Here is a 24,939-nt window from a genome sequence, read left to right on the forward strand (position 1 = left end):
GTAAAAGCAGCATGTTGCCATAAGGTGTTTCTACAATTTAATGCAATCTGTGTGTGTCAGAGATCTGTATCACTGTAATGACTGTTCTCTTCTTATTTCTGTACCTCCTGTTGGCCTCTGAGGAGGATTAGCTGTACCTCCAGCAGCATGACAATGAGATCAGATCAGAGAATCAGGCTAACATTTGCCTCCCAACAGGAAAAAGATAGACTGGATTTTAGTTCGGGCAAATTGTGACTGCTTATAATCCATTTAGAAAGCACAGTTGTGCCATGTGTGTGTTCGCTTCCATGAGTACCATATGGAAAATGTCTGCTTTTGAATTTTATAATATAAAAATTCTAATGTAAGAAGAAAAATCAGTGCTTTTTTCTGATTTGATTTGAAAGCTATTGAGAAATATGTTTTCTCGAATTCACCCTTGCATTTCCTTCCCAATTTAAAATTTAAAACATATTACCCGGACATGAAATTACATATGTCAGTTTGAAGAATAATAATAGAATGATCATTTGTGTACATATCACCAATTTATGAAATAGAATGTTCCAGACTGGTATTATATGCCATTTCCTTGTGAATTTATGTTTTTTCAATCTACTAGATTTTTTTCATATTCCATTAGCTGAATAACTCCATTTGGGTCTGAATAATCTATACCCATATAGCAATAACAAAAATAATTTTATGAGTAATTACTAATTCCATCATAACTCAATTAAAATCAATTTAGTCAACAAAAGTCATGACCTAGAATTTTAAGTTCACTCTGCTCAGGACTTTTTCATCTGTATCATTATTGAGCCTGGAAGGAGAATTTTCATTTTCTCTTAAGTATTTGCCTTGTGCTTTAGTCATTAGCTTTTATAATTTCTTTGTTCTTTATGTAATTTTCAACCACTTTGCAACACCAGAGTTTCAAATAACTCCTTACTCTAAAAAAAATTGTTCTTAATAAAAAAAAATTTTTTGGAACTCAGAAAAATCCAAAGATGGAAAGAATAACCACCCACAGTTTTATCACACAAAGATAACCTTGGCAACTGTATCTCCTTTCTTCCCACTTTAAAACTTAAATACATTTTCTTTATGTTCTAAAATAAAAATTCAAAGGAAAAAAATAAGGGGTACATCAAGTTTAATCATGTCTCTTTAAATAGCCAGAATCACCCTAATACTGAAAACAAATAAAAACCAGAAAAGAAAAGTCAAAATAAAAACAGCAACCACTCAAAAGGTCACTTAATATTTCAAATTGCCGAGTTTTTGGTTTTCATGTGCGTGTGTTAGTTATCTACTGCTGCTGCTGCTGCTGCTAAGTTGCTTCAGTCGTGTCTGACTCTGTGCGACCCCACAGACGGCAGCTCACCAGGCTCCTCCATCCCTGGGATTCTCCAGGCAAGAAGACTGGAGTGGGTTGCCATTTCCTTCTCCAATGCATGAAAGTGAAACTGAAGTTCCTCAGTCGTGTCCGACTCTTAGCGACCCCATGGACTGCAGCCCACCAGGCCCTCTGTCCATGGGATTTTCCAGGCAAGAGTACTGGAGTGGGGTGCCATTGTCTACTGCTATATAACAAACCACTCCAAAATGTAGTAACTTCCATTAAGTCTTATAATTCTGGGGTTTATCTCAGCTGTTCCTCTGCTCGTTTCACTTTGATTCACTCAGACACCTTTGACAAAGGTGGAAGGTTTAAGATGGCCTCACTCACATGTCTATTAGCTGGCGTTGGTGTTTGGCTGGAAAACTCAGTCTTCCTCTGCGTGCCTTCTCATCCTCCAGTCAGTAAGACCAGTATAGTTGTTCAGAAAGAGCCATGGCAGAAACTTGTAAGGCCCCCTGAGGCCTTGTGTTCAGAGCTCGTCAATTTAATTCCCAACACAGTCAAATAGTCAAAGCAAGATATAGGGTCAGGCCAGATTTAAACCATAGCAGTTATACCCTCAACTCTGGACTGGAGGAGCTTAAACAGTTTGTGATCATATTTAATCTATCACAATGTTGTAAGACGTATGAACTATTTACTATTAAAGACTATTTCTGTTTTAGCTTTGAGTAGTACTTCCATAATCTTAGAATTTATCAGATTCAGTAATTACAGGGAAACATCTTTGGGGAAAGGAAACCAAATTTCTCTGCTAAAGACTGACATTTCCATATGTATGAAGGGTAACACATATAACACATATGAGATTGTCATATGTGACACGTTGTTATATGTAACAGATTGTCATGTGTGACACATTGTCAATATAAGGGTTACACATACAACACATGAGGTTGGAGTAATTTAGAACGTATTTGTTGTTGTTTGGTTGCTAAGTCATGCCCGACTGTCTTGTGACCCCATGGACTGTAGCCCACCCGGCTCCTCTGTCCATGGGATTTCCCAGCAAGCATACTGAAGTGGGCTGCCATTTCCTACTCCAGGGGATCTTCTCAACCCAGGAACTGAATCTGTGTTCTGCATTGCAAGTGAATTTTTACCACTGAGCCACCAGGGAAGCCTAGAATATATGTGCTCCACCTAAAAATAGCAGATGGTGATTTTGTGGCCCTGAGCCCAGTGATGCCAATATTTTAAGATAAAGTCAAAAATCTCCTTTTTATGGCTGAGGACGATTCCTACCATTTTCTATTTGTGCCACAATTTCTTCCATTCATCTGTTGCTGGACATTTAGTTTGTTTCCATGTCTTGGCCATTGTGAATAGTGCTGCTCTGAACATAGGATGGCACATATCTTTTTGAATTATAGTTTTGTCTGGATATATGCCCAGGAGTGGGATTGCTGGATCATATAACAAGTCTGTTTTTCATTTTTTCAGAAACCTTCCTACTGTTTTCCATAGTGGGTATACCAATTTACGTGCTCACCAACAATGTAGGAGAGTTCCCTTTTCTCCACATCAGGGATTTTATTTTTAAGCAACATTTTTCCTGCAAAACATTTTCATTTGATTTGAAAATTCACTTTCAAGCAGGATTATTAAACAAACCACCAGCAATTTTGAAAAACAATTGTGACATTTCATCTAGAATATTGGTTTAATAAAGATTAACACGTTTTGAAAATTCTTTCAATATTTTCATTGTGAAGAGTATTTATTTTTGTTGCTGTATCAAGCAGAAACAGATGTGAGAAGACTAAGAAAGTGTGAATTTCTCTTTCTTCACGCAAAGAATATTTTAGATGACAATTACTCTCCCAGCTATTAACAAGAGAGTTGGTGTTCTTTTATTCATCTGCGATCTGCTCACGTGGAGTTGGGTCCAGTCAAGGGAACTTAACAGCAGTGTTGACCTGCGTCGCAGACCTCTGCCCACCTCACTTCTTCCTGATCACCGCCAGCCCGCAGGGCATGTGCGCATGCTCAGTTGTGTCTCTTTGCAACCCCACGATCTGTCGCCCTCCAGCTCCTCTGTCAGTGGGATTTTCCCAGCAGGAATACTGGAGTGGGTTGCCGTTTCCTCCTCTAGGGGATCTTCTCAACTCAGGGATCGAACCCGAGTCTCTTGTCTCTCCTGCATTGGCAAGAGGATTCTTTACCACCTAGCCACCTGGGAATCCATGGCCCCCAGTACAACGTATTTAAATTTAACATCCTTTGACATTTCCTTGTCACTCCAATCCTGGTTTTGAAGATGTCATTGCCTCATTTTCTTTGCTTCAACATTTTGCTTTGGGTTGGCAAAATGAAAGATTATATGCTAATCCTATTTAATTCATTAATTTGTAAACAGCCACAGTTAAGCCTTCATAGAGAAATGTGGGTTTTAATGGGGACCTGGAAATACAGCTTTTCATCTTAAAGAAATAGAAATTTACTCAGCGGGTCAGATCAGAGGATATTACATGGCTGGGAAGATTTATTCCAAGTCCACCTTCTAGTAATAATGCTGTTGGTGTGTCCCAGGTGTTTGGAGGGGAGTTTATTTGGTAGGTGAAAGAGGAGCTCTTAACTCTCACAGAACTCTTTCATGACAGTCTTGAACCTTGTGCTTAGGAATATACATATATATATATATATATGTATATATATATATATATATGACTATTTCACTTGGTATATCATCAGCAATTTTTGGATCAAATGAGTCTGAGTAGAATGAGTCTTTAGGTTGAAAATGGGGTGCACATATTGCTCAGCTCAGTGCCCTGTGGTCTTAAAAGCATGGGGGGTGGTTCACGAGGGAGGGGATATATGTATACGTACAGCTGATTCACTTCATACAGCAGGAACAGACATACCTTGTAAAACAAGGATACCTCACTAAAAAAAGACACCATTTCAGTTACCTGCTGGTAGCTATGAGTAATGAGAACAACAGGAGGATGGGTGTTAAGGAGTATGCTCCTCATTTGTCCAAAATCTCAGCCCTAGTGACAAACACACTCTTTGGAAAGTTGTTCAAAATAAACAGAAGGGTTAGAAACAGCTAAACTTATAACAATAAACAAACCAACTTTAGTGTAACTTTGATCTTGAAGACAACAGCTATTTCTCAGTATCTTGTATAGTACTTGACACAGTTCTAACATATTATTTTTAATCTTCTATCCCAAGCCACAGAAGCAATAAACAAAGCAGACGGAAGTGGAATGGATATTGTGGTGTTGTTATTCAGTCACTAAGTTGTATCTGACTCTTTTGCGACCCTATGGGCTGTAGCCCTCCAAGCTCCTTCTATCCATGGAGTTTTCTAGGCAAGACTACTGGAATGGGTTGCCATTTCCTTCTTCAGCAGATCTTTCCAACCCAGGGATCAAACCCATGTCTCCTGCATTGTCCGGTGGATTCTTTACCACTGAGCCACCAGGGAGGCCTGGAATAGATGTTAGTGGCAGGCAAACTGAAAACAGCAAAGAGCTTTGGGTGACAATGTTTAGGAAAGTTGCTGATACTGTCTTGTTCTTTAATGACAATCAGTCAACAGGGCCTGCATGAGTGACCCGTATAGTCTCAAGCTTTTTCCCTTTGCCTTTACCATGGTGTTACCATGGTGTTATCAGCAGCCAAGAATATTTTAATATCATAATCTGAGAAACTAGACATGGAAAAACACTTCTAGGAGTCTATTTTATAAGTTTCATTGGCATCTTTCCATTTTTCTTTCCTTCCTCTTTGTCACAGCATTTTGTAAAAAAAAAAAAAAAAATGGTTCCAGCTATATCATTTTTCTTTTCAATATCATGATAGATGTGATCTTGTGTTTTCTCCCATAGATCCGGGACTGCACAGGCAGCTGTATTTTCTGCAAAGACCATCAAATGTAGTAGCCATTGAAGGAAAGGATGCTATCTTGGAGTGCTGTGTTTCTGGCTATCCTCCCCCAAGTTTTACCTGGCTACGAGGAGAGGAAGTCATCCAACTCAGGTATGATAAATGCGAGACTTCCATGAAGCATGTGTTCCTGTTTAACTTTCTCTAATTTGATATAAGTTTCTATTAATACTAGGGGTTTAGATGATAATTGAATAGTCTTTTCACATTCTTGGCATTAGACAGAACATGGAAGACACTTTTTGTTGTTTAGTTGCTAAGTCACATTCTACTCTTTATGACCCCATGAACTGTAGGCTGCCAGGCTCCTCTGTCCATGGGATTTTCCAGCAAGAATACTGGAGTTGCTAACTCCTCCTCCAGAGGATCGTCCCAATCCAGGGATTGGACCCTACCTTTCCTGCATTGACAGGATTCTTCACTACTGTACCACCACCTGGGTAGAGCCAAAATCCATAAGATCAATTATAAAAGGAAATTTAGAAAGCCAGGGTTGCCCTTGAGATGGTTTCTACCCACAGAGCCTTCAGAGAAGGTACTTTGGAGGATCTGAATCTAAGGAGGTGGTATAGAGAGTCCCAGCTATAACAGATATTCAAGATAAAACAGAACTTGGCTGGATCCAAGTTACCAGATGTTAGTATTACGGCTTAGTTAGAAAGAAAACTCTTAATGGAATGAAACGCAGTTGGAAGAATTTGATCAAAATGGATTGGTTTTCATTTTAGAAATTAGTTTTATTGATTTTGAGATTTGATGTGGTACTTTTAAACACATATTTTATAGCAAAATAGGTTCATAGGCAATGAGTTCATCTGTAAGTTTCATCTGTCTGAAGTATTTTTTTATGTAACAATGCTGCGTTGTACGGTATCACAACCCTTCTGAGAGTACGAACGCATGCAGTGAATCTAGTTGCAGCTTCAGCGTGTGAAGATGTGTTCAGATATGACCAGGCATGCACAGTGCAGTATGACATGGAACTTTGCACAAAGATCCTGAATTGGATGTCAGGACATAGGACATGGACCCCCACTGGGAGGAATCACTTCTCTGGACCTGCCGTTCTCAAACCCAAAACTGAGAGAATCAAGCCAAATTATGTCTTGTTTCTTTTCAGGACTAACATTAATTTCAAGTTTGAGTGAGTGAATGAAAGTTGCTCAGTTGTGTCCGACTCTTTGTGTCCCCGTGGACTATACAGTCCATGGAATTCTCCAGGCCAGGAGTGGGTAACCTTTTCCTTCTCCAGGGATCTTCCCAACCCAGGGATCGAACCCAGGTCTCCCACATTGCAGGTGGATTCTTTACCAAGTGAGCCACAGGGAAGCCCAAGAATTCTGGAGTGGGTAGCCTATCCCTTCTCCTGCAGATCTTCCCGACACAGGAATTGAACCGGGATCTCCTGCATTGCAGGCAGATTCTTTACCCACTGAGCTATGAGGGAAGCCCCAGTTTCAAGTTTAATCAGTTTCATTTCTTTGATTACAATCTTCCAATGGGAGTGGTTTACCTTGAAGGAATTTTTGATCAATAGATGCACCATTATCAAGCTCCCAGGAAATAGCCCTGGATTTTATAACTTGAGCTTTTACGGAGTTCATTAAAACCTTTAGATACCTTGTATCTACTCTCTAATGTCATATGCATTCTGTCTTACAGGTCCAAAAAGTATTCTTTATTGGGTGGAAGTAACTTGCTTATCTCCAATGTGACAGATGATGACAGTGGAACTTACACCTGTGTTGTCACATATAAAAATGAGAATATTAGTGCTTCTGCAGAGCTCACAGTCTTGGGTAAGTGAAATGAGTTTACCTGTCCGCTTCAAAATATATCACCATAATGCTATGAGTGCTTATCATTGAAATGCTTCCTATGCTTATTACTGTGAAATTGCAAAGTCCCAATACTCCACATGTGTCCTTGGTCTATGTTGATTAGTTACACAGGGGTTGAATGCAGTTTTTGAATCCTTGCTCATTGATTAAAAATCCAGATATATCACTGCTTAGTCTAATTATTCCAGTTATATAACTGAAACCTATCAAAAATTATTATCAAGCAAAAGTGGTAAATATCAAATGAGAGTTTCCAAAATATCTGGGAGAAATAAATAAGAGAAACTGTAGAAAAAAATAGGTACTTGAACAGAAAAGTTAAATGTCATTTGAGATGACAAGGTTTCTGACATTAAACTCAGATGTAATGGTAAAGTTGTTTAGTTAATATGGAAATACAGTAAATGTTAGATTGAAAATGAACCATTAAAATCAAATACTTCTAAAGAAAGCTTTCATAGCAAGAATCTAAATAAATGTCAGAGGCACAGATAAGTTCATTAAATTGAGATAGGCAAAAGCATTGTGTCTCCTTGCAAATAAATAATTCTCATATGTGGTAGCTACTGAGTCAAACAAAATGTTGTGTTATCTACCTGGTTTCTTTTAACCAGCTTAATTTGAATCATGCAGTTTAGAGAAAGTGCTTTAATATTTGAATTTCAATTGCTTTCTCCTGTAGCAACAAGAAAAACTTGTTTATCAGTCTTTAAATTTTTTTCCTCTGGAATCTTTTTACCATTTAAAGAGTCTAGGAAATATCATAGGCTTTCTAAAAATTATTCAGTAGAAATGAAAAGGTACAGTCTACTGATTATATCTGCTAACCTATATTGTAATATTACTATGCTATACATTTTGCTTTAAAGTTTGCATTTGGCTTTAAAGTTTGTTCAGAAAATGCTTTCATCTGTACACCATGTAATAATGTATATGATGGATGAGGGAATGTTTCCTTTGTTCTTTGATCAAACTATAATCATCAAACTAAGAATAAGCAAAGGACTCTAATTATTTGGTCTTAGAGATAGCATTATTCTAAATAAAATATCAGCTTACTTCAAAATGGCACCAATTTAATTTACTCTTATTTTATATGGAAGTTTTTTTGTGAAACAACTTTTGCATTTATAACATCAAAGTACTGGTAGTACAGATCTGTTACAATATAAATTATCTTGTATTTTACTGATTATAAGAGAAATATGGTTATACAATGAGCTAGAATTTGTGGTGACCCAAGCTAAACCTCTAAGTGCAAATACATGAAGTCTAATTAATCAAATTAATTCATTAATTTAGACATGCAATGCTTCATTGATATTTAAATCGAACATCTATAAATACTGACTTCTGAAGATAAGCTAGCCAAGAGATATATGTATGGACATATATATGTATGCACACATTTTGACTTCTGTGTCATCTTCCTCTGGGCATTCCTGAGCGTGTATGTATGCTCTCTAGTCCTTGATTATTGACCATTATTTTGTTTTGAAATTTTATTTTTTCAAAAAAGTAAGCACTAAGCTGATTTATCATTTTTATCAAGTTTTGTCAAGTATTTGTTTATATCCTGAGGAAAAGTGTCAAAGAAAATTTATACTCTCACCAGCAGTACCAGAGTTTACCACTCACGAGAGAGTATTCTCTTAACAATTTATCAAATTGTCTCTTAGTTCTAACTTGCATCTTTATTAAATCCTTATCATTTTTATAATTTTATGGACATTTTCATTTTATATTTTATGACTTGCTATCCATGTTTTTTGGTCTTTATAGATTTACTGAAATAGTCATATTTGTTGATTTGCAGGAACTCTTTATATAGAAGAATAGCAATGATTTGTATGCTCTGAGTATGTGTGTATCTGCTGTTGTTCTGATTTGATTAAATTTTATATAAGATACCAAGTCTTTCTCTGCATGGTTGCCTTTAGACTTTATTCTGAATGTATTCTATTTCTAAAAATCTATTATCAATTGCAGGTTGAAATAGTAAATTAGATGCATTATTAAATTTCAAATATAGATAGAGCTGTGTTTTTATCTTGAGTTTCTTTCCTTTTTCCTCTATCCCTCCCTTCCTTCTTCTACTTCCTTCCTGAATCTTCTTGATAACTGGCTATAGATTTTAAGGATTTCCCACAGATTTAGTATGATTTAGAACTGTTGTAGAAGGCATGGTTTTCTTGTGTGATGTGGTTGTCAATAACATTGTTTTATCTGTTCTATTCAGGCTTTAAAATACATGTTGATACAGTAAAATCTTTGATATAGTTTTTGATTCTTCTGATAATGAGTTGGCCAAAAAATTCATTTGGGTTTTTCTATAACATTTTATTGTTCAAGATATATATTTACAATGAAGCTCATCCTGTAGGACCAAGTTCATATGGAAAATATAATTTGTTACTTTTTTAAGGAAAAAAATAACTTTATTATCAGTGTTAACTCATGTTTGGTTTTCATTATTTTAAAGAATTTATGCATAATTTAAGTTATTCATCAGATAAAATCCCACAGGAAATCCAAGCATGTGCTTATACATTTTAATCAAGCATTTTTCTTTAAAAAAAAAAAAAGATTCTTTTAAACAAATTTATTCATTTTTGGCTGTGCTGGGTCTTTGCTTTTTCGGCTGGCTTTCTCGAGTTGCAGTGAGTGGGGGACACTCTCTAGTTGGGGTGCCTGGGCTTCTCGTTGAGGTGGCTTCTCTTGTTGGGGAGCTTGGGCTCTTGGACAGTATGTGGGCTCATGGTTGAAGCTCCCAGGCTCTGGAGCTCTGGGGCAAGCACAATTAGTTGCTCCAGAGCATGTGGGATCCTCCCCAATCAGGGATTGAATCTGTGTCTCTGCATTAGCAGGAGCCGCCAGGGAAACCCCAATCATGTATTTTATCAGGCTCTTGTTTTGCCTTTCAACTCAATTGTTTCTTAGACTGCCTTTACATGTGAACTGGCATGAAGTAACAGATTATTCAAGTAGGATATAACTTTACATACAATATAAAGAGATATGCTGTGTTTTTTGTCAGGAGTTTCAGAATTAATGTTCATAAATATTTGCATCCTAAAGTGGAATTTGAAATTGCCATAATACATAAAGCTATTGAAGAGATCTGTATTAGACAAGGTTATGGACAATCTTGTTTGAAATAAAATATAAATAAATTTATGGTTAATAGTAACCATTTATATAATGTTTCTGACCTACAAGAATAACCAGTAATACAGTATTGGTAGCCCTGTTTTGAGTACATGCACGGCGCTAAGTTTTGGAAAGGCTACACAAAGGTTTGAGGTCTGGCTTTGATGCAGTTGCTATATAGTTACAAATTCATGCATTCAGTTGTCTTCATCACTTTCCCAGTAAGACTTTTTCCTTGTGGCATGTAACCATTGAATCTGAAGCTATGAAAAACTGATAGTTTCTGCTCTCATAAAAGAAAGAACCTCAAAAGCGATGGTGACAGGAGAAAGCTTGAGATTACAGTTACAGAGGGGGAGTTTTTGGATGCTATTGCCAGGTTATATTTTGTTTAAATCACTAATGCCATGATTATTTTTAAACTCTAGGTTTTTTAAAAAAAGGAACTAAAGAATGGTATACTGTCAGTTCTTATTATCGAAATGTCCAGACTTCTGGCTTAAGAACTATAATCATCATTTCTGAATATATATACATGCTTTTTTGTATCTACCCAGTACCATCATGCACACTTCTCTACATATATTAAGACAACCCTTAATAAACAGGAGGTTTGACACTGCCTTAGGTCTAAACTGATTCACTGTCTGAATCAATGCAGAACTGTATACTTTAAAAAGGTATTTGATCTTTAACCAACGAAGTGCTTGACCTTGGATAAACCCTGTGCCCTGTCTAACTTTCTAACAAAATATTTTATAAGATTTCCATGGGGCTCCTGGTTTTATCATGCACCACTGTTATAGACTGAAATGTTCCCCTCACATTTGTATGTTAACATCTTAATCCCTACTGTGAGTATATTTGGAGAGAGGACTTTTACATAAGTAATTACAGCAAATGAGGTCATAAAGTCAGGGCGCTAATCCAAGAGATTTCTTTTCATCAGAAAAGAAAGAAGTGTCAGGTCACTCTTCCAGTGCACACACAGAGAAGTAACCGTGAGGACACAGAGAAGAGCCATTACCTGTAAGCCACAGAGACAGGTCTCACCAGAAACCAACCCCGTCACCTGTAAGCCACAGAGACAGGTCTCAACAGGAACCAATCCCGTTGCCGGTAAGCCACAGAGACAGGTCTCACTGGAAACCAACCCCGTCGCCTGTAAGCCACAGAGACAGGTCTCACCGGAAACCAACCCCGTCGCCTGTAAGCCACAGAGACAGGTCTCACCAGAAACCAACCCTGCTGGCACCTTGATGTTAGACTTCCAGCCTCCAGAACTGTGAAAACATTAAGTTTCCAGTTGTCTAAACCATCCAGTCCATGGTATTATGTAATGTCAGCACAACCAGACTAATGTCTGTTAAAGATATCCTTAATCAGTTTTATAGAGATAGAAGCTACAATGGTGAAGTATATTACCAACATTTGTTACACACTGTTAGTATGGGCAATCTTAAATTTCCATGAGTGTAAAAAAAAAAAAAATCTACCTCTTACCTTACAATAGCAGTGAATGAAAGCCCATTTCTTCATTTATACAATTGATTATATGTAGTTCTAATATCAATATAAATTTAACATCTGCTTCTCTTATTTTTTTTCATTATCATCATCTATTTAGTAATTTCTAAGTATAAAATATCACATTTTTAGATCCTGTCATTTTAATTTATTTGTCTCAATGTTAATAGTAAATATATAATTAACTATGAAAACATATGCTTGTTTCCTAAGTCAGTTCTCAGATAGGCTGTATGAATTCAAATTTCTTGTAGTGTGTCAATTGTCACACACCCTATCAACTCTCAGATGTGTCCAGTAATGGAAGGAAACATGATAATTAAAATTTGATATGGCTTTGTGTCCTTCCATTTTTTACATATGTGTTAATTTTATGTTTTTTATCTGAAACATAACGTGTCTTTTGCTGCTACTTTCTGAGCTCATGTAATTGACCAAGCAGAAATTGACGCATCTGTCTCTTTGGAGAGTAAGTGGCACGCTCACCTTCCATTAAGGTCTTCAGTCACCTCCTTTATTAAGTCACTGGTGGGTTACCCATTTTGGGTTTTAGGCTTAGGTTCTCAGCCATGAATGGAAAGCAGATATTATAAGATATATTAATTAAGATAATATTTATTCATTTATTGCAGTGTGGTAACTCTTTGGTTGAATGAAGTTCTTCAAAATTTATTGCTTCTGCCTGAGTCACAGTTCTTAAATTTCATGTCTTTCCATAATTGGCCTTTATTAACAGTGACCTCCCTCACCTATATGCATTTAATGATCATAGTCATAAACACTGTGCCTTGGGTAAGTTTATATTGATTATGCTTCACAAGATAATTGCCAAATGGATCATATTGAAATTAGTTAAGATTTTTTTTTTCATGGAGAGATATCCCAAAAGTAGAATACAAGTGCATAAAGTAGGGCAGAATTAAATAAAAAAACATCATTTATTAGCTGCTTAATCGCATCACTGTGTTGATTTATTATAGCTACTTTCCTCCCTTGAGATCACCATTGTCATGAACGTATGCAGTAGTTCTATCCAAAATGATGATTAGAAAATTCTGTTATGTGCATAAGTGTTTCTGAATAAGAAAATTGGCAAATAGGTTGTTAGTAAATATATATATATATATATATATATATATATATATATATATTTGATATCACTCCTGCAATTACACCTGGCTATGGAACTATTAGTTGGATGAGTGGTAGGGTTTATTTATTTATCATACAAATATTTATTTGAAGGCCTACCATGGAGATCTCTACTGTTCTTCCCTCTTTCTTTAGAGAAAACAATTTGAATGGTGTTTTGCATTTATCCTTGAGATGATTATGATCTAATTTTGTTCTTTCTCAGACAGATAAGGAAGGAGGTAGAGGCCCAGAGGGAAAGGCAAAGGCTATGTACTAATTCAGAGCATTAAAAAGGCAATCTAAGACTATAATTTTAATTAGCCCTAACAATCTCAGCAAGGTGAATTGACCATCTGTGGTTTAGAAAAAGAACTGCTGACAGTGGTGAAAAGCTGCCCAAAAGGGCATTCCATGCCAACGTTTTCCTCAACCATTAGAAGTACACAGTACCCCAGAAGGAGTGTAACTCTGTGAAAGGACTGGGACTAAATTAGACAGGAATGTTTTAATTAAAGTTAGCAAGAGTTAGGGCTTCCGTAGTGGTTCATTGGTAAAGAATCTGCCTGCAGTGCAGGAGACCTGGGTTCGATCCCTGGTTCAGGAAGATCCCCTGGAGGAGGGTATGGCAATACACTCTGGTATTTTTGCCTGGAGAATCCCACGGACAGAGGAGTCTGGCAGACTGCAGTACATGGGGTCGCATAGAGTCAGACACAACTGAAGTGACTAAGCGGCAGCAAGAGTTAGTATCAGTTGTGCTTGCCAGTTTTTAAAGACCAGTGAGGAGATATATACACACATATAAAAATTATAAATATCATGTATATGTATATATGTGTATATATATTATATATATCAAATATATATATCTATTTCTTATATACTATCTGGAGAAGGAAATGGCAATCCATTCCAGTATTGCCTGGAGAATCCCATTGATAGACGAGCCTGGTGGGCTACAGTCCATGGGGTCACAAAGAGTCAGACACGACTAAGTGACTAACATACTATCTAATGTTTTTCTGATTTAATACTTAATATATCTAGGTATATACTCATTTCAGTAGTTTTACGTAGGTGTGGACTCATCTTTAGTATAATCTGGTATGTTTCAGCAAGAAGCCTCCAGAGGATACCTAGTATCCGGACACCTGAAATTCACGCTGTGAGACCGAGGCTTCCCCCACCACTTGGTGGCAGTGTACCTAAGGGCAAAAATTAACCAACTTGAAAACACAAGTCTTCAAATGGATGACGTTGTAGCATTTGGAGTTTTTATCTGTACGTTGATCTATTTATTCATTTGTTCAACAAATGTATTTTTAAAATGCAATAATATCTTTCCTAATGCTTAAAGAAACATCCTTATTGAATATCATTCATTGTAATTCACATACTATACAATTCTTTCTCTGTGAAAGTGAAGTGAATGTGTTAGTCGCCCAGTTGTCTCTGATTCTTTGTGACCCCATGGACTATCGCCTGCCAGACTCCTTTGTCCATGGGGATACTCCTCTGTCCATGGGATTCTCCAGGCAAGAAGACTGGAGTGGGTTGCCATTTCCTTCTCCAGAGGATCTTCCCGACTCAGGGATCGAACCCAGGTCTCCTGCATTGCAGGCAGACTCTTTACCTTCTGAGCCACCAGGAAATAGATTTCCCTATTCTGGAAATATGAACAAAATTGTAGAAGACATTGTGTTTTGTGACTGATTGATTTTTTAGACTTGGCATAATATTTTCAAGGCTCATCCTTGTGGTATGTATCAGTACTCCATTTCTTCTGTGGTCAAATAGTATTCCATTTGTATAGATAGATTGCATTCTATCTATCCACTCAGTTGTGCATTACAATTGTCTTCACCTTTTGCCTAGTGTAAATAATTCTATGTGACACTTGTGTACAAGTTTTTGTGTAAACCTATGTTTTTGATTCTCTTAAGTATATGCCTAGAAGTGAAATCGCTAGTTGTGTGACAACTGTGTGTTTAATCATTTGAGTAAACACCAGGCTGTTTTCCAAAGCTACTGTATTATTTTACATTCTCCACAGCTGTGTATGAGTATTTCTATCTCTCTACAGCCTCACCAACACTTGTTAATACCTGACATTTTTATTCTAGCCAACCTAGTGTGTCCAAAACGGTATCTCATTGTAGGTTTGGTTTGAATTCCCCTCATGACTAATAATGTTGAGTATTTTTTGTGGGATTATTGGCCATTTGCGTATCTTTCTTGAAGAAAATTCTATTCAGATTCTTTGCCCATAATTTATATAATTTAATGCTCGGGGTCCACAGTACAGGTTTCTTCAGAATCTCTTAACAGGCTAGTGTTTGGGAAATGCTGCGTGCCATTAGCCAAGACGATAGAGTTAAAAGCCATTTTTTTCCTGTGTTTGGGGAATGAGAGAGTGTTTTAGAAGACGAATATCCCATTATCAGCAGTAAAGCTACACCAATTTAGCTTACATGTAATTGCAACTTACTATGTACATTTCTGTGGGAACTGCCTTCCCAATTAGAAGGGGAATTTTACCATGGTTAGTGGGTGTAGCCATTTTTTTGTTATTTCAGTTCAGACCCATTACACATTTTGTAGGAAGCAACATGATGCCTTTTTAATCACAGCCCAGTGTTTCCCTCCTGCTAAGAAAAAATACATGTGATATTTGTGAGCTTGCATCTACTGCTTCTTTAGAGGATCAGCAAAGAAAATAATTAGCCCCGGTGATTAAATTATATAATTTAATTTTCCCTTGGTGTGTTCTTAGTGACATTCAAAAAATAGTGAATCCAACTGCTGAATTCTTGGTCATAACACTTTATCACTGATTTCCAGTGTATGAAAACAAAACACATTTCAAACGAGCCTGGGGGTGTGTGGGGTGTGTGTGTGTGTGTGTGTGTGTGTGTGTGTTCATTCCTTAAAGGATGGTTAGTCAGGGAGAGGTGGGGATTGTGTATGTAATATTATGTTTCTCTTTTAGAATGCTAATTTAGGTTGTAAAATAACCTTGGGAATTAAGATTCCACAGTGTCACTGTGTAGACTTATGCACGAAGGCAGAGGGAGAGGAGGAGCATTTTCCTTCTTTGATTTTCTTGAAACAAAAATAAATTCATAAGAGATAAATTCTGGCCTCAGAAGAAGATATCAGTGAGTGAGTTTTCCTTCTGCTTCTCTTGACTGCCTTCATGTAAACAGAGGAGCAAGTTTATTCACATCTCCACCCCACTGCATGGTTTTCTTCTTTTTGGCTTTATGCTTTATGGAATATTTTGTTTTTATCAGCATCTCTCCTAAAATCGGGAGCATTTGTATGAAGGTGAAGCTTATCTTTTATTCTAGCCACAGAGCCTTCTTCCACCATCTTGCTCTTCCCTCTGCTTTTCCAGTGTGCTCCAGTTTGTAATACTTGATGATGGTTCTGGGTAAGCGACTGAGAACACAGTCTGTGCATTGGACCAATGGCAACTCATCTGCAGAGCTGCTGTGAAGATTGTATGTGTTTGTGCTAAAATGCTTCAGTTGTGTGTGATTGTCTGTGACCCTGTGGACTGTAGCCCACGAGGCTCCTCTGTCCATAGGATTCTCCAGGCAAGAATACTGGAGTGGGTCGCCGTGCCCTCCTCCAGGGTATGAAGATTACGCTGAGTGAAATGATACATGTTCAGTGCAGCTTCAGGACACTGCCTAGAATGGAGCAGCTATTTGATAAGTGGTATCGTTATCATTATCTGGTCATTAACATGCATGCTGCTTGATGACGCAGACTCAGAATGCAAGTCTCATTTAGATTTTATAAGTTGGGTGGGTCTTGCCATCTCCTGACATTTCAGGGAAGCTCCAGGAGAAAGAAGCTCTGTTAGAGGCGCATTCTAGAAGGGACTTTAAGAATGGTGGAACTTGGGGCACTAAAATTTACCTGACATACAGAATCACTGATCCGAAGTTGGAGATCTGAGGGAAAATGAATGAGTTCTGCTGTCTTGAGTGGGCTCTAGAGTCTAGTGATTTGGACGTGAACCAGGGTCTAGTACATGTGAAACCTTAAATATTAGCTATTATGATTTTAAGAAATAATCTGAGTTAGAAGTGTCATAGACTTTCTTACAGGAACTTAAGAAGTGTTCTACCATTATTTACTATTTACCAAAGACTGTGAAAAATGTCATTTAATGTGAATTATTAAATGAAAATCACCTAGAAAATAAATATTCACAATTAAGTTAGCTTTGGATAATGGAATATTTATCATTCACATATATTATACACATGAAAACTTTCAAAATAAGTAAGTAGAGTTTGGTTTAATGAATATGTTCTCAGTGTTGTAATACATTAAACCCAGTCATGAGCTTTTGTGCACTCTTTTTCTTGTATCCTACTTATATTAAATTAATAGTTCAACCTCCAGAATGTATTTCAGATCTACACGCTTTTCTCCATCTTGACTTTCCTCACTCTAAATAAATCCAACAACTTTCACCTGTTACCTGGAACAGACCTACAATATCCTGTCTCTCCATCAATGGGATACATTACTATATTCCATTCTCACCCATTAATCAGAATACATTACGTCCCTCCTTAGAAATTGAAACTCTTAAGGCCCTTCCATTTTTTTTCTTTTTTCTTTACTAAACTAAAAACTTACCACATCTTACTAACTGCTGTGGGATTTAGCTTGTGTTAAATTTTCTAACTTCATCACGTCTTCCCTTTCTTCCTGAGCCTCCCATCCTGGCTTCCTGTCTGTTCCTTGAACAAACCAATTTTCAGTCTCAAGCATTTGCGGGCAGCTTCCAGTTCCTTTGTGGCTCAGCTGATAAAGAATTTGCCTGCAATGCGGGAGACCTGGGTTCGATCCCTGGGTCAGGAAGATCCACTGGAGAAGGGAAAGTCCACCCACTCCAGAATTCTGGCCTGGAGAATTCCATGGGCCAGTCCATGGGGTTGCAAAGGGTCAGACATGACTGAGCGACTTTCACGTTCCAGTGTCTGGAGTTATCTTCCCTCAGCTCTTTGAGTGACTGCTCCTTACCCAGATCATATCACAGATATCACCCTCTTATGGAATTTGTCCTCCTCGTCCACTCTGACTACAGCAGCCTCTTTTCAGTTACTCTGCTCTACCATCCTGTTTTTTCCCCTTTGCAGTACTTACTGCAGTCTGTTATTATCTCTGTCCTCATTCTGTCTTCATAAGAGTAGAGTCCTTATCTATTTCTTTCATTGTTATGTATCCCCAGAAACTAATCAATCAATCATTGTGTTGAATTAATGATATTTTGCCATCACCATCTGCATCGATGTTTTCATAACTCACATTTATTGGGCACACATTATTTGCCAGGCATTGTGCAAAGTGCTGTTTTCTCAAGTAATAGATCCGAAATCTCTAAGGGAGGTAGTCTTCTTATTTCCATTTGTATCTCCACTTTAGAGATGAGGAAATTGAGACTCATCATCATTCCCCGTGTCGTCACCATCATCACCACCACCACCATCATCATTTTAGGAAGCAGAATTAGAATTGGTACTGTCTTTCTCAGAAAGTGGTCAGAGAAAGGAATAGGGCCCTTAGATGGAGAAAATCCATCATGACAACCCAAAGGAATCAGTCAGACAGGTGGATCATCAGGGCAGGCTTCTGGTAAACAAACACAAACCACCCCCCCCCCCCCCCCACCCCACCCCTCCCGCCAAAATCTTAGGTGTTGTATAATTCTCAAGGTTTGATCTCCAGGCCAGCAGCACTGGCATCACTTGTGAAAGTGAAAATGAAGTCGCTCATCGTGTCCGACTCTTTGCGACCCCACAGACTGTAGCCCACCAGGCTCCTCCATCCATGGGATTTTCCAGGCAAGAGTACTGGAGTGGGTTGCCATTTCCTTCTCCAGGGGACCTTCCTGACCCAGAGCCCAGGTCTCCTGCATTGTAGGCGGATGCTTTAACTTCTGAACCATCAGAAAATCCACGGCATCACTTGTAAGCTTGTTAGAAATGCAAATTTGCTGCCCTTGCCTACTGAATCAGAAACCCTGGAGGTGGATGCAAGAAATTGCATCTCAATAAGGCTTCCTAGAGAATTCGTAATCACTTCTTTAAGAAAAAGAAGACCTATCTGGGAGATAGCAAAAGAAAAGTGAAATTAAGAAGAGTAAGACAAGACATTCATTCAAAAACCAAACCCAACAGCCAAAAGTAAGGTTAACAGGCCATGTGCAAAGACACAGAACTGTTATCAAGGCTGGAGGATAAGGGAGGGAGGGGCTCGGATATAAGGAGGAACAGTCAAGGTAGAGAATGGGGTGGCAGGAGGTAGGGAGTCAAGTAAGCTTAGACACTATCCGAATGGGCTTAATCGCTCTCACTTGCAGCACTTGCTCAAGTTGTTAAAATTTCCCTCTGATACACAAGATTAGCAAGGGAGCATGAGATTGGACAAAGCCAAAAGTAGAATTAAAAAGAAGCAAAAACAGAACAAGGCTCCCATGTCTCCAGTTATATCTACTGGAAGATGTGGGCCTCGGGATGAAGATGGGCCATGATGACTGCCCTGAGACAGATCTATAAGTTTGCAGATGACTCTGAAACTGTTCCAGTGAGCTGGATGTATCTTGCAAGAACACTTTGTAATAGGCAAAATAACAGAGGATACATTTCAGCTGCGGCAAGTATAACACGATATGTCTGGGGAAATGTAATCCAAACTATGCTGGTAATATGAATTACTCTCCTGTATTACTTTTGTCAAGGGGAAAACTTGATATCTGAATCTGTGTCAGCTATTTCTTGAAGATAGTCTGGTGTAGAGTGGCAGCTCAAAAGATCAACCAAATGCCAGAGATAGCATTGAAAAAAATGATAAAATTTAAAAAAAAAACAGCATTATATAATTTTGTTAAATCTTTGAACAGAATGAATAATGTTTCTGAACTTGGAGTAGAGATCATGGTTCTATTGAGTATATTCCATAAAGACCATAAAACAGAGAAGCCTGAAAGCTTAACAGAACTGATAAAAGGAATAAAATAGACCAGATGAGAATTTTTCAGTTCAGAAAAATGATGGGTGAAAAGGGACACAATCAAATTCATGTCCATGAAGGATATTAGTAAGTGGAGCTTGGTCATTCAGCAAATTCAAGAATACTATACCTTGGAGAATGTTCTTGAAGCTTGAAGGTAACTTTAGGATGAAAAAAGAAAAGACAAAGTGTTAGATTTCTTTTTATACCTGGTGGTAAATTTGTTGATGTTGTTCCCCACAAGTGAGTTCATAAATTTGAAAGATAATAAGTAATATAAATAACAATTTGATTTTAGAAAATATTTAAAATGGTTTCCTTAACATTTAAGGAAGACATTATTTGGAAATACATTAAAATTTATGCATTCTCATGAAAATCAGACTCTAGTAATTAATGGCTGATTCAGTATTATAGTTTTAAATTAGTCTTTATCATATATGTATATATACACGCTCAAACACACACTCACATTCACACACATGCACATACATATATAAATTTGTATTTGCTCTCCTTTAAAATAAAGTTTTATGAAAGAAACATGTACACATTAATTATAGATACATTTTTTTTTAAATTTTAAAATCTTTAATTCTTACATGCGTTCCCAAACATGAACCCCCCTCCCACCTCCCTCCCCACAACATCTCTCTGGGTCATCCCCATGCACCAGCCCCAAGCATGCTGCATCCTGCGTCAGACATAGACTGGCGATTCAATTCTTACATGATAGTATACATGTTAGAATTCCCATTCTCCCAAATCATCCCACCCTCTCCCTCTCCCTCTGAGTCCAAAAGTCCGTTATACACATCTGTGTCTTTTTTCCTGTCTTGCATACATGGTCGTCATTGCCATCTTCCTAAATTCCATATATATGTGTTAGTATACTGTATTGGTGTTTTTCTTTCTGGCTTACTTCACTCTGTATAATTGGCTCCAGTTTCATCCATCTCATCAGAACTGATTCAAATGAATTCTTTTTAACAGCTGAGTAATACTCCATTGTGTATATGTACCGCAGCTTTCTTATCCATTCATCTGCTGATGGACATCTAGGTTGTTTCCATGTCCTGGCTATTATAAACAGTGCTGCGATGAACATTGGGGTACATGTGTCTCTTTCAATTCTGGTTTCCTTGGTGTGTATGCCCAGCAGTGGGATTGCTGGGTCATAAGGTAGTTCTATTTGCAATTTTTAAAGGAATCTCCACAAAGTTCTCCACAGTGGCTGTACTAGTTTGCATTCCCACCAACAGTGTAGGAGGGTTCCCTTTTCTCCACACCCTCTCCAGCATTTATTGCTTGCAGATTTTTGGATCGCAGCCATTCTGACTGGTGTGAAGTGGTACCTCATTGTGGTTTTGATTTGCATTTCTCTAATAATGAGTGATGTTGAGCATCTTTTCATGTGTTTGTTAGCCATCCGTATGTCTTCTTTGGAGAAATGTCTATTTAGTTCTTTGGCCCATTTTTTGATTGGGTCGTTTATTTTTCTGGAATTGAGCTGCAGAAGTTGCTTGTATATTTTTGAGATTAGTTGTTTGTCAGTTGCTTCATTTGCTATTATTTTCTCCCATTCCGAAGGCTGTCTTTTCACCTTGTTTATATTTTCCTTTGTTGTGCAGAAGCTTTTAATTTTAATTAGATCCCATTTGTTTATTTTTGCTCTTATTTCCAGAATTCTGGGAGGTGGATCATAGAGGATCCTGCTGTGATTTATGTCTGAGAGTGTTTTGCCTATGTTCTCCTCTAGGAGTTTTATAGTTTCTGATCTTACATTTAGATCTTTAATCCATTTTGAGTTTATTTTTGTGTGCGGTGTTAGAAAGTGATCTAGTTTCATTCTTTTACAAGTGGTTGACCAGTTTTCCCAGCACCACTTGTTAAAGAGATTGTCTTTACTCCATTGTATATTCTTGCCTCCTTTGTCAAAGATAAGGTGTCCATAGGTGTGTGGATTTATCTCTGGGCTTTCTATTTTGTTCCATTGATCTATATGTCTGTCTTTGTGCCAGTACCATACTGTCTTGATGACTGTGGCTTTGTAGTAGAGCCTGAAGTCAGGCAAGTTGATTCCTCCAGTTCCATTCTTCTTTCTCAAGATTGCTTTGGCTATTCGAGGTTTTTTGTATTTCCGTACAAATCTTGAAATTATTTGTTCTAGTTCTGTGAAAAATGTGGCTGGTAGCTTGATAGGGATTGCATTGAATTTGTAAATTGCTTTGGGTAGTATACTCATTTTCACTCTATTGATTCTTCCGATCCATGAACATGGTATATTTCTCCATCTATTAGTGTCCTCTTTGATTTCTTTCATCAGTGTTTTATAGTTTTCTATATATAGGTCTTTAGTTTCTTTAGGTAGATATATTCCCAAGTATTTTATTCTTTTCGTTGCAATGGTGAATGGAATTGTTTCCTTAATTTCTTTTCTACTTTCTCATTATTCGTGTATAGGAATGCAAGGGATTTCTGTGTGTTGATTTTATAACCTGCAACTTTACTATATTCATTGATCAGCTCTAGTAATTTTCTGGTGGAGTCTTTAGGGTTTTCCATGTAGAGGATCATGTCATCTGCAAACAGTGAGAGTTTTACTTCTTCTTTTCCAATTTGGATTCCTTTTATTTCTTTTTCTGCTCTGATTGCTGTGGCCAAAACTTCCAGAACTATGTTGAATAGTAGCGGTGAAAGTGGGCACCCTTGTCTTGTTCCTGACTTTAGGGAAATGCTTTCAATTTTTCACCATTGAGGATAATGTTTGCTGTGGGTTTGTCATAGATAGCTTTTATTATGTTGAGGTATGTTCCTTCTATTCCTGCTTTCTGGAGAATTTTTATCATAAATAGATGTTGAATTTTGTCAAAGGCCTTCTCTGCATCTATTGAGATAATCATATGGTTTTATTTTTCAATTTGTTAATGTGGTGAATTACATTGATTGATTTGCGGATATTGAAGAATCCTTGCATCCCTGGGATAAAGCCCACTTGGTCTTGGTGTATGATCTTTTTAATGTGTTGTTGGATTCTGATTGCTAGAATTTTGTTGAGGATTTTTGCATCTGTGTTCATCAGTGATATTGGCCTGTAATTTTCTTTTTTGTGTGACATCTTTGTCAGGTTTTGGTATTAGGGTGATGGTGGCCTCATAGAATGAGTTTGGAAGTTTACCTTCCTCTGCAATTTTCTGGAAGAGTTTGAGGAGGATAGGTGTTAGCTCTTCTCGAAATTTTTGGTAGAATTCAGCTGTGAAGCCATCTGGACCTGGGCTTTTGTTTGCTGGAAGATTTCTGATTACAGTTTCAATTTCCATGCTTGTGATGGGTCTGTTAAGATTTTCTATTTCTTCCTGGTTCAGTTTTGGAAAATTGTACTTTTCTAAGAATTTGTCCATTTCTTCCACATTGTCCATTTTATTGGCATACAACTGCTGATAGTAGTCTCTTATGATCCTTTGTATTTCTGTGTTGGCTGTTGTGATCTCTCCATTTTCATTTCTAATTTTATTGATTTGATTTTTCTCTCTTTGCTTCTTGATGAGTCTGGCTAATGGTTTGTCAATTTTATTTATCCTTTCAAAGAACCAGCTTTTGGCTTTGTTGATTTTTGCTATGGTCTCTTTTGTTTCTTTTGCATTTATTTCTGCCCTAATTTTTAAGATCTCTTTCCTTCTACTAACTCTGGGGTTCTCCAATTCTTCCTTTTCTAGTTGCTTTAGTTGTAGAGTTAGGTTATTTATTTGACTTTTTCTTGTTTCTTGAGGTATGCCTGTATTGCTATGAACTTTCCTCTTAGCACTGCTTTTATAGTGTCCCACAGGTGTTTTGGGTTGTTGTGTTTTCATTTTCATTCGTTTCTATGCATATTTTGATTTCTTTTTGATTTCTTCTGTGATTTGTTGGTTATTCAGAAGTGTGTTGTTCAACCTCCATATGTTGGAATTTTTAATAGTTTTTCTCCTGTAATTGAGATCTAATCTTAATGCATTATGGTCAGAAAAGATGCTTGGAATGATTTTATTTTTTGAATTTATCAAGTTTAGATTTATGGCCCAGGATGTGATCTATCCTGGAAAAGTTCCATGAGCACTTGAAAAAAGGTGAAATTCGTTGTTTTGGGGTGAAATGTCCTATAGATATCAATTAGGTCTAACTGATCTAATGTATCATTTAAAGTTTGCGTTTCTTTGTTAATTTTCTGTTTAGTTGATCTGTCCATAGGTGTGAGTGGGGTATTAAAGTCTCCCACTATTATTGTGTTATTGTTGATTTCCCCTTTCATACTTGTTAGCATTTGTCTTACATATTGCGGTGCTCCTATATTGGGTGCATATATATTTATAATTGTTATATCTTCTTCTTGGATTGTTCCTTTGATCATTATGTAGTGGCCTTCTTTGTCTCTTTTCACAGCCTTTGTTTTAAAGTCTGTTTTATCGGATATGTGTATTGCCACTCCTGCTTTCTTTTGGTCTCTATTTGCATGGTATATCTTTTTCCAGCCCTTCACTTTCAGTCTGTATGTGTCCCTTGTTTTGAGGTGGGTCTCTTGTAAGCAGCATATAGAGGGGTCTTGTTTTTGTATCCATTCGGCCAGTCTTTGTCTTTTGGTTGGGGCGTTCAACCCATTTACGTTTAAGGTAATTATTGATAAGCACGATCCCGTTACCATTTGCTTTATTGTTTTGGGTTCGGGTTTATACACCCTTTTCGCGTTTCCTGTCTAGAGGATATCCTTTAGAATTTGTTGGAGGGCTGGTTTGGTGGTGCTGAATTCTCTCAGCTTTTGCTTCTCTGTAAAGCTTTTGATTTCTCCTTCGTATTTGAATGAGATCCTTGCTGGGTACAGTAATCTGGGCTGTAGGTTATTGTCTTTCATCACTTTAAGTATGTCTTGCCATTCTCTCCTGGCCTGAAGAGTTTCTATTGAAAGATCAGCTGTTATCCTTATGGGAATCC

At 37.4% G+C, this 24,939-nt stretch overlaps 1 protein-coding gene across 2 annotated transcripts in view; it reads left to right on the forward strand.

Moving 5' to 3' along the window:
* Positions 1–24,939, forward strand: part of DCC (DCC netrin 1 receptor) — a 1,280,644-nt gene that overhangs the window by 585,485 nt on the left and 670,220 nt on the right. For both annotated transcript variants that reach the window (XM_042239663.2, XM_042239664.2), the window contains exons 4-5: positions 5,230–5,380; positions 6,950–7,086. In XM_042239663.2, the coding sequence (XP_042095597.1) occupies positions 5,230–5,380; positions 6,950–7,086 (288 nt within the window). The remainder of the gene's footprint in view (positions 1–5,229; positions 5,381–6,949; positions 7,087–24,939) is intronic.

Source organism: Ovis aries, chromosome 23, assembly GCF_016772045.2.
Source record: "Ovis aries strain OAR_USU_Benz2616 breed Rambouillet chromosome 23, ARS-UI_Ramb_v3.0, whole genome shotgun sequence".
NCBI lineage: Eukaryota > Metazoa > Chordata > Mammalia > Artiodactyla > Bovidae > Ovis > Ovis aries.